Source organism: Peromyscus eremicus, chromosome 14 (genome assembly GCF_949786415.1).
Source record: "Peromyscus eremicus chromosome 14, PerEre_H2_v1, whole genome shotgun sequence".
NCBI lineage: Eukaryota > Metazoa > Chordata > Mammalia > Rodentia > Cricetidae > Peromyscus > Peromyscus eremicus.
The window spans coordinates 74099147-74112638 of NC_081430.1; the positions used below are offsets into that span (position 1 = coordinate 74099147).

The window sequence follows — 13492 nt, forward strand, 5'->3', positions numbered from 1 at the left end:
CCTATCTTACATGCTTCGACCATCCTAGTTAGAGGTTGTATACAAAAAAAAATGAAGCTAAAATAAGCATATATCTGGCCCCTAGCCATGTTGGGTTCACAGGGAGATGCACTTGACCCAATGTGGACCCAGAAGAACTTCTCTTGGGGTTATTGCTGCTGTCACAGAATCAAACTATAAAGCTACATGTTTCTCAGTGGCCACATTTCCTGTCGTAAGGGAAAGAACAGCCGCTAGTGAAACACACAGGCTGCCACACAAACACCAAGAAGAGAAGGAGAAAGGCCCTGTGAGGGGTGAGGTGCTGACTGCGGTGTCCGGGGACACACCTGCCCTTGTAAGAGGCTCAGCGGTTCAAATCACCTCTGATGCCATGAGCCAAAGAGTCCCTCTTTGTCAAAGTTAGCTAAGGTCTACGTTGAGGTGAGTGTTGACCACGTCAGTGAAATTAGTTTTTTTAACGTAGTTGTAAGAGACCTCTTGCTCTCGTCCTGAGACCCCTTTCGGTGTGCTCCTGGTGGCGGAGGGCTCAGGAGGGCCCCGGGGTGGCGTCATCTGGTGGACTGGCATCGTCTGGTGGGCTGGTGTCTGGTGGGCTGGCGTCGTCTGGCGGGCCCTCTCCTTCTCTGATCCGGCTGCCGGCTCCGCCGGGTCTGACAGGGTCTTCAGGTTGTCTGTTTGGGCAGCTGCCTTCTCTTTCCCCGTTTCGACTTTTGTTACAGATTGCCTGAGCCTCTCAATTGTCTTGTCCTGTGTGGGGATAGAAGGTGACGGGGAAGGACGGAGGAAAATGTGCTTAGGTCTCCTGGACGTAACAGACTAGACAACTCAGCTCGGTTTGTTTGGAGGCAGGGTCTCACGACATAGCCCTGGCTGGCCTGGAACTTAGCAAGTAGACTAGGCTGATCTTGAATTTGCAGAGATCTGCCTGCCTCTATCTCCCTAGTGCTGAGATTAAAGGCTTGTGATACCATTTCTGGCTCAAATGCCTTTAAAAAAATTCATAAAAATACATGGAAAGAAAATCTTACCAATTTCTGAATTAAAAGACTATTTCTTCACTTTAATATTCATTAATAACCTACCTAGCAATTTTATATACTGGACACATGGAATTTAAAGAGGCTTAACAGATTTTCTGTGTTCTCAGCAATACTATATTCTACATTAACCAAATATCAACCAGAAAATGACTGGATCTGCAGGAGAGAAACATCCTTGATAAACTGCACACCAGATGGTCATTAACTTAGTGCGTGTTTGAGTTCAGATACAACTAACTCTTGAAATAGTATAGAAACTAAAAGGCCCCAAAACAGCACAAAAAAAATTAAAAATAAAAATTATCTATGAACGCAATAAGGCAAAAAGAAGAGTGTTCACACTTGTGACCCCAACAATTCATAGGCCGAGGTAGGAAGATCAGAGTTCCAGACCAGCCCAAGCTATTTGGTGGATCCTTTCTCAAACAAACACCACAGTAAAACCAAAAGGTGTTGGAGAGATGGCTCAGCCATTCCAAATGCTTGCTGCTCTTGCAGAGGACCTGGGTTAGACTCTGATAACACGCGTCAGGCCGCTCACAACATCCTGTAACTCTAGTTCTGAGGGATCCAATGCCCTCTTCTGAGCTCTGTGGGCATTTGGGTGCATATAACATACAAACTCATGCAGGTGCACACACATAAAATAAAAACACATATAAATAAATCTTTAAAAACTAAAACAAAAAGCAAATGGTTTATAGTTGCGACAGTTTGGATAGTAGCCACTTTTGAGAAGCAGTGAGCTATGCATGGATTTCAACGGGATTAACAACATTTTGTCTGCTGGCTACACAGACACCCAGTTTATTTTCCTATAGCAGTGGTTTTCAACCTGTGGGTTGCAAACCGCCTAGGGGTTCAATGACCCTTTCACAGGGGTTGCCTAAGACCATCAGAAAACACAGATATACATGTTACAATTAATAATAGTAGCAAAATTACAGTTATGAAGTAGCCACGAAATTGTTTTATAGTCACCCCAACATGAGGAACTGTATTAAAGAGTCGAAGCATTAGGAATATTGAAAACAGTGAGTGATAGGCTTTAATATTATTTGCATGTATACAAAATCATTTTAATCGTGTGCACAAGCATGTGTTCGTGCATGCGTGTGTTTGTGTCTGTGTGTGTGCGTGTGTATGTGTGTGTGTGTGTGTGTGTGTGTGTATGTGCGTGCACATGCCACAGCTCTATAAATGACCTAGCAAAAATGAAGCTACTCTGAGGAGACACTGTGTTTCTCCATCGACTATCAGACTACTCAAACAACGACCCCAAAGAAACAGGAATTTCCACAGAAACCTCACGCTGGGAGAAGGAAAAGTCACCAGCCAGATGGGAAACTTGTCTGCTAGGAGGAAATTTTACACAATTTTAACAACTTGTCAGACCAATTTAAGGGATGAGACTGAGGCCCAGACAGTGATGGGTCAGTGGTAGGGAGGATGGCCCCTTGACCAGGAACATTCAAACTAAATGTGCATATTTAAACTCTATTTAACTGTGATCTCATTTCAAGACCCCAAAGACAGACTTGGGGGTGTTCACTGGATCTCTTTGTCCCTCTTCACAATGTGACCAAACTGAATAAATCTCCTTTTTTTGCTTTTCACTATTAATTTGGATGTTTAAATATATATGTTTTATTTATTTTACATGTATAGGCGTTTTGTTTGCATGTATGCCTATGTACCATGTGCATGCAGTGCCTGAGGAGGTCAGAAGAGGGTCAGGTTGGATCCCCTGGAACTGGGGTTACAGATGGTTGTCAACCATCATCTAGGTGCTTGGCATCGATCCTCAGTGCCCTGGAAGAACAGCCAGTGCTCCTAACCACTGAGTCGTTTCTCCGGGCCCCTAACTGGGCTCTTTCCATTGGCTTATTGAGTGGTAGAACCTAGCTTGAGCCACTTAGTAATGAACTAAACAAATAAAAAGTATAAAAGTTCACGGGGAGACACGCCGCTAAACCAGGAAAACCCCGAAGCGCGGGTGACTGTCGGGAAGTCCGGCTCCCTTCGCTTACTTTAAGGACGTTTATTCTCGTCAGTTGAGTTTTCATGTTTTTATTCGACAACTTCAAATCACTAAGCTGCTTCTGAAGCTTCTGAATTTTCTCCTCCATTCCTGGGCCGGCAGTCATCTTTGAATTCTGCTCGATATCCAATAATACTTCCAATTGTTTGAACTTCCGGTGTTTATCTGCCTGCGCAGTCCGAGTCCTGGAGTTTTCCTTTGTAGATATTAACGGTATGGAAATTCAGAACTGTACTTTAAGATGTTCTGGGTGAGGTTTAATGCTAATGGCATAAGTAAAATATTTGTCAGCACAAATAGGAACTAGTAAAATCATCAGGAAAATCAAACATGCAGATGAAATGATGACTCAATGTTATGAAGACTATAGTTAAAAAATAAATTTTGTAAGTACTATGTGTTAGCATAGATTCATCCATCTTCCTGAGAATGCATTAAAATGCATTATTTGGATAAAGATTCACTCACAACATGATGTACAGCATAATTATGCATGGATAAAATGGAAACCATGCCGTTGTCAAATCAGAAGTTAAATTATGCATGATAAAATATACATTCCTTAGAAATTATTTTTAAAGTATCTATTAAAAATAATAGTGAAGTTGTTAAATGGAAAAATATATATAAAAGAAACTTCACTTATTTCAATTATGCTAAATAGCCATAAAATGCCAGGTGGTGGTGGCACAGGCCTTTAATCCCAGCAGGAGGCAGAGATAGATAGATCTCTGAGTTCAAGGCCAGCCTGGTCTACAGAGCAAGTTCCAGGACAGCCAGAGCTACATAGAGAACTGTGTCTTTATATATATGTGTGTGTGTGTGTGTGTGTGTGTGTGTGTGTGTGTGTGGGTGGGTGGGTGGGTGTGGGTGTGTGTGTGTGTATTCATACATATACTTAGATATACATTTATATATTCATTTATATATTTATATATTCATAAAAGATAGTCGAAAGAAAATATTCCCATACAACAGTGTTGCCTCAAAGTCTTGGAGTTTATTGGTGTTTTGGAGGAGGGTTTGTGAGACAGGTGCTCATGGATCTCTGACTGGCCTGGAACTCAGCATGTCGCTGAGGGTGGCCCTGAACTTCTGATCCTCCAGCCTCTGCCTCCAGAACAATGGGTTCACAGGCATGTGCTGCCGCGCCTGGTTTGTGTGTCACTGGAGATGGAACCCAGGACTTCCTGTGTGCTAAGCAAGCACATCACCACCTGAGCGTCCTGAGCCCAAGTGTTTGTATTTTTATTAATTATCTACCACCTCACTAGAGTGTCTTCTTATGCCCAATAGTTTTCTTTCTTGGTATTCTGAGTATCTTGGGTATTTTAGATCTTTAGATTTGTCTCATTATGTTCTTTATAATAATGTATTTCTTTTAAATCTCCTCTCCACCCTCTTTTTCTCCCCTCCCCTTTCCTCTCCTGTTCCCCCCTCCCCATCCCCACTGTGATGGAAATCAAACCAAGGTTTTTAAATATGCTTAGCACATGCTCTACTGTGGAGTTCCACCAAGAGTCCCTAGATGGCAAAATATACTTTTACATTTTCCTTTTCTGTTTATACAAATGGCCTTAGTTATTTTTCTATAGCTGTGAAGAGACATCATGATCAAGGCAACTTAAAAAAGAAAGCACTTAGTTGGGGGACTTGCTTACAGTTTAAAAGGTGAGTTTACGACCATCATGGCGGGGGAGCATGGCAGCAGGCAGGCCTGGCACCAGAACAGGAGCTAAGAGCTTACCTCTTATCCACAAGTTAGAGGCAGAGAAAGACTGGGCCCAGACCCAGTGACACACCCACTCCAATAAGACCACACCTCCTAATCTTTCCAAAACAGTTCCACCAACTAGGAAACAAGCATTCAAATATATGCACCCATGGGGGCCATTCTCATTCAAATCACCACACAAGTACTGCATGGTTTCACCTTCACTAAAAAAACCTTGCCTGGGCTGTCTATTTTGTCTTTCTAAAGAACATCTTACTGGTTTGTTTTGACATACACATTGCATATAATGAAAACATAATAGACTACAATATAATGTTGTTAGAACTTGTGTGTGCGCTGAGAAACAAACAGAAGATGTCACCAGACTCAACTGGCTGTGAAGTTCACTTTATTGCAACAATAAGGCACCACAGCAATGTCTCTGAAAGACGCACGTCTAAATAACTGGTTCCTGAGATGACAGAGGCAGAAAGAGAAACCACTATTACTGCTCTCCTGAGACCTTTTAAAAGGATGGTGTATAGGATGTGCTATTTGTATTTTCTTAAAATTTAATAAATTGTTTACATTTTGCACAAAATGAATTACTATTGTTCAAGAGTGGGCGCAGAACTTACGCTTGAGCTTGAACACTAGGAGGCACATTCTTTCACGTCGTTTCAGAGTGAAGCTTGGCATGGTGCCACATGTCATTAATGGCTACCGAGGCAGGCAGACCTCTGAGTTTGAGGCGAGCCTGGTCTCCATATCAAGCTACATAGTGAGACCCTGTCTCAAAAGGCAAAAATGAATGTTATTTCAGAATGACGGGGTATTTTGCTTACATTCATGTGTATGTGTACCATATACATGCCTGGTACTTGAGGAGGCCAGGATAAGGTATTGAATCCCCTAGAACTGGAGTTCCAGATGGTTGTGAGCCATGATGTGGGTGCTGGGAATCAAACCCAGGTCCTCTGCAAAAGCAACAAGTGCTCTGAACTATTGAGCCATCTCTTCAGCTCCAATGAGAGGGTTTTGTTTTTTTTTTGTTTTTTAAAACAAACAAACAAACAAACAAAAAATTACTTTAAAAAATACTGTATGGTCCCAGCACTTGGAAGGCAGAGGTAGGTGGATCTCTATGCATCTGCAGCCAACCTGGTCTGTGTAGCAAGTTCCAGATCAGCCACGGCCACATGGTAAGATTCTGATTCCCAGCAAGTCAAAGGAAACGACAAACACATACTGATGGATGAACGGGCTGAAAGACCGGCTCCGTCATGGGTGAGTGAATAAGCGAGACTGCACTGAGCCATATCGTTCTAGAAGAGTGTGGCACAGGGTAGGGTACGGCACATAAATTCTGTGCAAAGGCATTGAAATGGAAACAGAAACTCCCGGAAATAAACTGTAGCCGTTCCTACCCTTTTGGTTTGCCTCTTCCTGCACAGAAAGGTGGAATCAGGAAGCAGAGAGGTCAATGGCTTACACAAGTATGATTGAGGAATGTCATCAGGGGCCCCTCTACTAGAGAGCCATTCCTTAAGTGCATTTTCTGTTCATCCCATTTAAAAGTGAACTAAGATATGTGTTAGCCAGGGGAGTTGGTACATGTCTCTAATCTCAGCTAGACTATGAAGACAGAGGCAGAGGAACTATAAATTTAAGGTTAGCCTTGGCTACATTGAGAGTTTCGGTCTAGCCTGGGCTATATTATATTGTTAAACTAAACCCTGTCCCCTCCTCCCCCTAAAAAAAAAACCCATTAAAAGTAAGATTCATATTAACAAGTGCCATCATAATACTTATCAAATATATGCACAATAGATAAAAAGAAATAAGGAAAGACGAGAGGCTTTTTTTAGAAAATCGAAAGCAATAAGGCTTTGAAGCAAATCCCCCCTTTCCCATTCTCAAGAAAAGTATGCACCAGATGTGGTGCACATCTGTGATCCCAGCGCTTGGGAGGCTGAGGTGGGGATGCTGTGAGTTTGAGTACAGCCAGGGCTACACAATAAGATGCTAACACACACATACACACATGCACACACACCAAAAACAGAAATATATAAATTGCATAAGCAACTTCAATAATGTTAAAGCTATTGATCATGTAAAACGTAAAACAAAATGTGCCCATTCTCAGAGAACCTTGCCTCCCTCAGGAACCTCTTACCTTCTTCCTGCCCATGTCTACACTCCTCAGAGGGGAGCTAACAGCACCCTTTTCTTCCAGATGTTGCAAGGGTCTCTTCTGTCCCGTATAACTTTCTTCAGTTTGGGGTGACCTTTCGGCAGCTTCTTCATAGAGGTGGTAGAGCTGCTCCAGTTTCTTAGTGAGCGTCTGAATTTCCTGCTGCAGGGCTTCTGATTTCTGCAAGACATGACATTAAATAAACATTTCTGGTGCTCCAGGCTTCCCACGCCATTCCCAACTACCTACAAGTTCTATTTCTATAGACACTTAGGGGACACTGAGTAGATTTGACATGTACTTTTTGTTGTGTGTATGGGTGTTTTGCCTATATGTATGTCTATGCATCACATATGGCCAGTGTCCAAGGAGACCAGAAGAGGTATCAGATCTCTTGGAACTGGAGTTACATATGGTTGTGAGCCACCATATGGGTGCTGAGAATTGAACCTAGGTCCTCTGCAATAGCAGCAAGTACTCTTAATCACTAAGCCATCTCTACAGCGTTGGTTGTTTGGAGTTCTGAGACAGATTCTTTTTTTTTTTTTTTTTTTTTTTTTTGGTTTTTCGAGACAGGGTTTCTCCGTGTAGCTTTGTGCCTTTCCTGGGACTCACTTGGTAGCCCAGGCTGGCCTCAAACTCACGGAGATCCGCCTGGCTCTGCCTCCCGAGTGCTGGGATTAAAGGCGTGCGCCACCACCGCCCGGCCTGAGACAGATTCTTATTCTGTCAACCAGGACAATCTTGAACTCACAGCATTTCTCCTGCCTCAGCTTCCCAATTACTAGTATTATAGTTGTGGATCATACATCTGGATATATTTATTGTTTTAAGAAATAAGTAGAAAACCATGATACACAAAGATAAGATGTATTCATAGTGGGAAATAAAGTTGCATAACGATTTTGTTGCTGTTCTTTGTGACAGGATCTTGCTGTGTAGCCCAGGCTGCCCTGGAACTCACAGTCTTACCCTCAGCTTCTCAAAACCTGGGATTATAGGCATGTGCTGTCATGTCCAGCTAATACAGTACTGTTAAATTAATATGTATCGATCGTATGCTGAACTACACTAAGCATTTACCATCTATTAACCCATTTAATCTCTGCAACTCTGCTGACGGTAGGAATGTCAGCTCTTCACTCCAATTTACAAATGGAACTAAGGCACAGGGAAGGTAAGTAACTTGCCCAAGAGCACACAGCTGGCAGATGGTGGAGCTTGGGGTCATAGGAGGGCTCTGTGCTCTAATCAAGCCATCAGGTCTCCAATACAGTTAAGGACGGCCTGTTCTCTTTTTCCACTTAGTAATACAAATGCAATCAAAATGACAATGAAGAGCTAGAGAGATGGCTCAGCATCCAGCACCCAGGTCAGGTGTGGGAGGCACAGAGGGTTTTTTGTTTGTTTGTTTGTTTGTTTGTTGTTGTTTTGTTTTGTTTTTTGTTTTTTTCAAGACAAGGTTTCTCTGTGTAACAGCCCTGGCTGTCCTGGAACTCACTCTGTAGACCAGCCTGGCCTCAAACTCACAGAGATCCACCTGCCTCTGCTTCCTGGGTGCTGGGATTAAAGGCGTGCGCCACCGCCACCCGGCTGGCACAGAGGTTCTTGTACTCACAGATAAGCACTAGGGGAACCAGGAATGTGAAACACACAGGGTTGTTTCTTCAAAGGGAGAAATGTAGTATCTTTTCTGCCCAGAAGCCTGGGAGTGGATGTGATTAATAGCCTGGGGACTTTTGATTTACCTGTGTGGCCAAGACAACTACACCAGATCCATCCCCAGACCCTTATCATAAGTTTATCAATCCATAGAACCTATCTTTATGAAAGATGTTACATGTAGTCAATCTATAGAACCCATCTTTATGAAAAATGTCACATGTACTTTACAAAGTTTTGATGTAGTCATGTCTTAAGGTTTATTGTACACAAGGGATTGAGTTATTTATCACTAGAAAAGGTTTTCACCAAATTGTGCTGTGCTTATATATGCTTAAAATAAATTACCTGGGGTCAGACTCTCAAAGTTTGAACCAACACTGGCTACCGAGTCATATTGAACTGAACTACCTTCTTGCTTCCTGAGGATCATTGTTCTGCTGGCTGTTGTGGTCACAGAGATCCCTCACAGCCAGGCAGCTGATAATTACTCATAACTCTATCTCTAAAGGATCTGAGGTCCTCATCTGGTCTCCCTGGGCATGCACACGAGTAGCATACATTCACATACACATGCACACATAGACATAAATAATATAATTAAAAACAAATCTTTAAAAAATTGCAGTGAGACCAAAGATCTTACTAACTGGCTAATATCAAAATCTACATATTAAATTAATAAAATTGGGGGAGGGAGGAGATGCTCAGATGGTAAAGTGTTTGCTGTGCCAACATTAGGACCCAAGTTAGAATACTCACCACTCATAAACAGCTTGGTGCACATCTGTAATCCAAGCGCTAGAGCCCGGCAGATGCCTAGAGCCCGGCAGATCCCTAGAACCCACTGGCCAGCCAGAGTAGTCAAATCAGTGAGCTCCAGGTCACACACCCAGGGGCAACCTCTGGCTTCCACATGCATCGACACACATATGCATGCATATTCACGTGCATAGGTGCAAACACACAAAAGCACATGCATTCACTAAATCGGAAAGAATAACTTTTTTGCCAGTACACTTACAGATTTCCACAACTGTTCATTTGCACCCATTTCCTGGATCCTCTCTTTCACTGCTTCCTCTGTGGCTAGTATGGGGCCAATGCTGTCACTCAGGAGAGTAGCCAACTGACCAAGGAAATCCTGGTGATGGGCTTGCTCAGGTGTGGTTTCCCAGCTGCAGGAATATGGAGGTCTGTCGAACTCAGATGTTAATTTTTCTTTGTGGGTCAAATCGTGTGGACATTTACCCCCAACGTCTTGCTCATCAATTGGTCCTTCAGAGTAAATAATGTCTCTCTCAAAATTGGAGACTTCACCATTGTCCTAAATGTAGCAATACAGGGATTAAACTTCCCGTCTGAAACTCAATGAACTATGAATACAGTAATAAATAACACAAAACCTTAGGAGAAAAAACCCTTAATTAGAAACATTGAGAGTCATGAGTTTGAGGCCAGTCTGGTCTATAGAGGGAGTTCCAGGATAGCCAGCGCTACAGAAAGAAATCCCATCTCGGGGAAAAAAAAACAAAAAGAAAAAGAAACATTAGAGCCACATAAGAAACAAGGCATAGATTTAAAAGAAGGGCTGATAGTAGCAAGAAGTGGGAATTGAAACAGCCAGCCCAAAAGCCCTTGCTGATAAGGACAAACTCTACAGAGCATTCGAGCTCAACCGTGGAAAGAATTCAAAAGTTATCATTTTATTTTATTATTTTTGATTATTTTATTTATCATTGTGAGAGAGGGGGCATATACCATGGTACCCACGGAGATCAGAGGACAACTTGCAGGAGTCGCTTCTCTCCTTCTATGACATGGTTCCGGGAACTAAACCCCAGTCATCAGACTGCCACAAAAGGTGCTTTCACCCGTGAGCCGGCACGCTGGCTCTTCTCGGCTTTTTGAGAGAAGGTTTTGTGTAGTTCAAGCTAGCTTCAAACTGGAGATCCCACAGCTCAGCCTTCTCTGGGGCTGCGATTACAGCTAGCTGCATACCACCATGCCCCGCTGGAGACCACCGTTTTCTAACTCCTAATGAAACAGCTGATTCAGGCAAGGGTCACCAATGAATACGGAAGCCGTTATGTAAAGAGCCGTTAAGGAAACGGGTGTTTTCATAAAGAATTATACTCAAGTAGGGCTGAAACTATAGCTCAGTGGGAAGAGTGCTTGCCTAACACTCTAGAGGCCCTAAAACCAATTCCTGATACTGCAAGAAAAAAAAAAAAGCCATACTTATCGAATATATCGATAATGTAAATGAATAAAGTCATAGCTCTTCCTCCTGACCTGTTTCTATTGTAATTATGACAAAAAAAAGATAACCCTGAGTGTTTTTAAATCAAAAAACATGTATTGTTGTGTATATATGGTGTGTGTGTGAATGCAAACAGCACACGTTGCCACAGTACAAGTTTGGAGGTCAGAGGACAACTTCTGGAAGCTGATTCTCTCCTTCCACCATCAGATCTGAGGATTGAACGACAGTAATTGGACAATTTTAGGAAGAGATTTTACCAGCTGAGCCACGGCGCTGGCCCTGCTAAGCTCCTCCCGTGAGGGAGGGCTACTCGCTGAGTCAGCAAGTTCAGTTGCTGGGGGCGGGTGGGGGTTGCTGTTGTTGTTAGGTGAAACTGGGGGATAGGGAAAACAATGACAAAAACGGAAGTAATAATGCATTTGTATCACTAAAAACCTACAGGGAAGAAAAGCCAGAACTTCGTGAATCCCAATTCTTGGAGATTTTTTTTTTTTAAGAAATGAGAGATTCAGCCAGGCGGTGGTGGCGCACGCCTTTAATCCCAGCACTTGGGAGGCAGAGCCAGGCGGATCTCTGTGAGTTCGAGGCCAGCCTGGGCTACCAAGTGAGTCCCAGGAAAGGCGCAAAGCTACACAGAGAAACCCTGTCTCGAAAAACCAAAAAAAAAAAAAAAAGAAATGAGAGATTCGTAACAAAAGCTCAAAGGGAGTAAGTGTTAAAACCAATTACTTGAGATGCAGATAAAAAATCGAAATTATTTTGAAAGTAGTTGCTGAATGTGTGTGCGCACTATACACACATGACTGTGCAGATGTACACAGTTGTGTGTGTGTGCCCGTGTGTTAGGATAAAGGGGTAAATTATTGCCGGGTGGCGGTGGCGCACACCTTTAATCCCAGCACTCAAGAGGCAGAGTCAGGTGGATCTCTGTGAGTTCGAGGCCAGCCTGGTCTATAGAGCAGATCCAGGATAGGCACCAAAACTTCACAGAGAAACCCTGTCTTGAAAAAAAAAAAAAAAACAACCCTGTCTTAAAAAGCAACTATTAGTTTTAAATATTTTACATCCGAATGGATTTTGTATATTGTATACAAATTTTGTATATTAATACAAATTTGAGAATAATTTTATTAGAACATACTGTACATACATTTCTACTCTTGTTCAAGGTATTGTATGTATGCAACTCATTTAACAATGTAATACAAATTTCTAGTCCTTGAAAGTTATTATTACCAACTATTTAGGATAATAAGGAAAAACAGGTTAGTTGTTAGTCGCCTATTACAATTGAACTTGTAGTCATATTAGGTATGTTTTCAAGGTCAAACAGAGATATATTTAAGATAGACAGGTGGGCTTTAAACACTTCAGAGATCTACAGAATATGGCATTTAGGATATTTTAATAACATAGGTTCTTTTTTTTTTTTTTTTTAATGACAATTGAGACATGTCTGCTCCTGGCTGCACTTCAGAGAAAATGGAGTTTACTTTCTTTGTGGCAAAAGTTAGCCACTGGGCAAGAAAATATCAACTGTTGACACTATGCTGTCCAAATGGGACAAGCAGGACACAAAAAGATTGCTGAACTTTGCCAAGACAAGGTAGGACAGCCCTTCAGAAAATTCTGCTTCACAGATAAGTGATGGGGGAATGTCATTCTGTATGCTGCGAATATATGTTGCTCTGATTGGTTGATAAATAAAGCCGTTTGGTGTATGGTAAGGCAGCTTAGAGGCAGGTGAAAAATTCAAAGAGAGAGCTAGGAAAAAGGTGGGGAGAGATGCCAGTGAGCTGCCCAAGGAACAACGTGTAATGGGACACAGGTAAAGCCATGGAACATGTGGCAATACATAAATTAATAGTTATGGGCTAATTTAAGATATAAAAGCTAGCTAGCAAAAGACTTGAGCCATGGCCATGCAATTATAATTAATATAAACCTCTGTGTGTTTACTTGGGGGACACGAGTGGGAGAGATTTGTCCCGACCACCGGCAGGCCAGGACACAGGAAAACTTCTGGCTACAGATAAGTCTGTTGGATATGCTAGACCTGTAGGCTGAAAATGGATGCCTCAATATTGCAGAGGAACCTTGGGTGACTGTCCAGGAAGCCAGCTGTTTCTGTCATTTCTCACATTTTTTGGAAGTCCCTTGCTTAAACTTCCTGCTTACTCAGTTAATATTATTTCCTTCTCAGGTCTCTGAGGGAGTTGAAGACCAGATAGTCATAGTTATAGTTTTCTTTGTTAACAAATTCAGAAAAGAAACTCACTAAAAAGTGTAAAGTGTATAAGTTTGAAAGACATCAGAAGGTAGTTTTTCGTTGGTAAAACAAGCTAGGATAAAAAGTGAATTAGGTACAACACTTTGGACACACCAAAACAGGATAAATAATGGAGTATTTTCTCTGAATTTGTCAAATGTTAATGGACTAGACATTATTGATGTAATTATTGCCTGTATATATTGAATATAGTTATTGTACTTATTGTATATAGCTTTTCTTATGGTAGTTATAACCTTTTATTATTTTAGACAAAAAAGGGGAAATGTGGTGATAATT

General features: G+C 42.0%; 1 protein-coding gene across 1 annotated transcript in view; it reads right to left on the minus strand.

Moving 5' to 3' along the window:
- LOC131923893 (coiled-coil domain-containing protein 170-like) overlaps nt 1-13492 on the minus strand; it is a 28510-nt gene that overhangs the window by 3731 nt on the left and 11287 nt on the right. Inside the window, exons 5-8 of the mRNA XM_059279134.1 lie at nt 9682-9984; nt 6978-7175; nt 3074-3280; nt 478-750 (exon numbers count right to left, since the gene is read on the minus strand). Coding sequence (XP_059135117.1) covers nt 478-750; nt 3074-3280; nt 6978-7175; nt 9682-9984 — 981 coding nt within the window. The remainder of the gene's footprint in view (nt 1-477; nt 751-3073; nt 3281-6977; nt 7176-9681; nt 9985-13492) is intronic.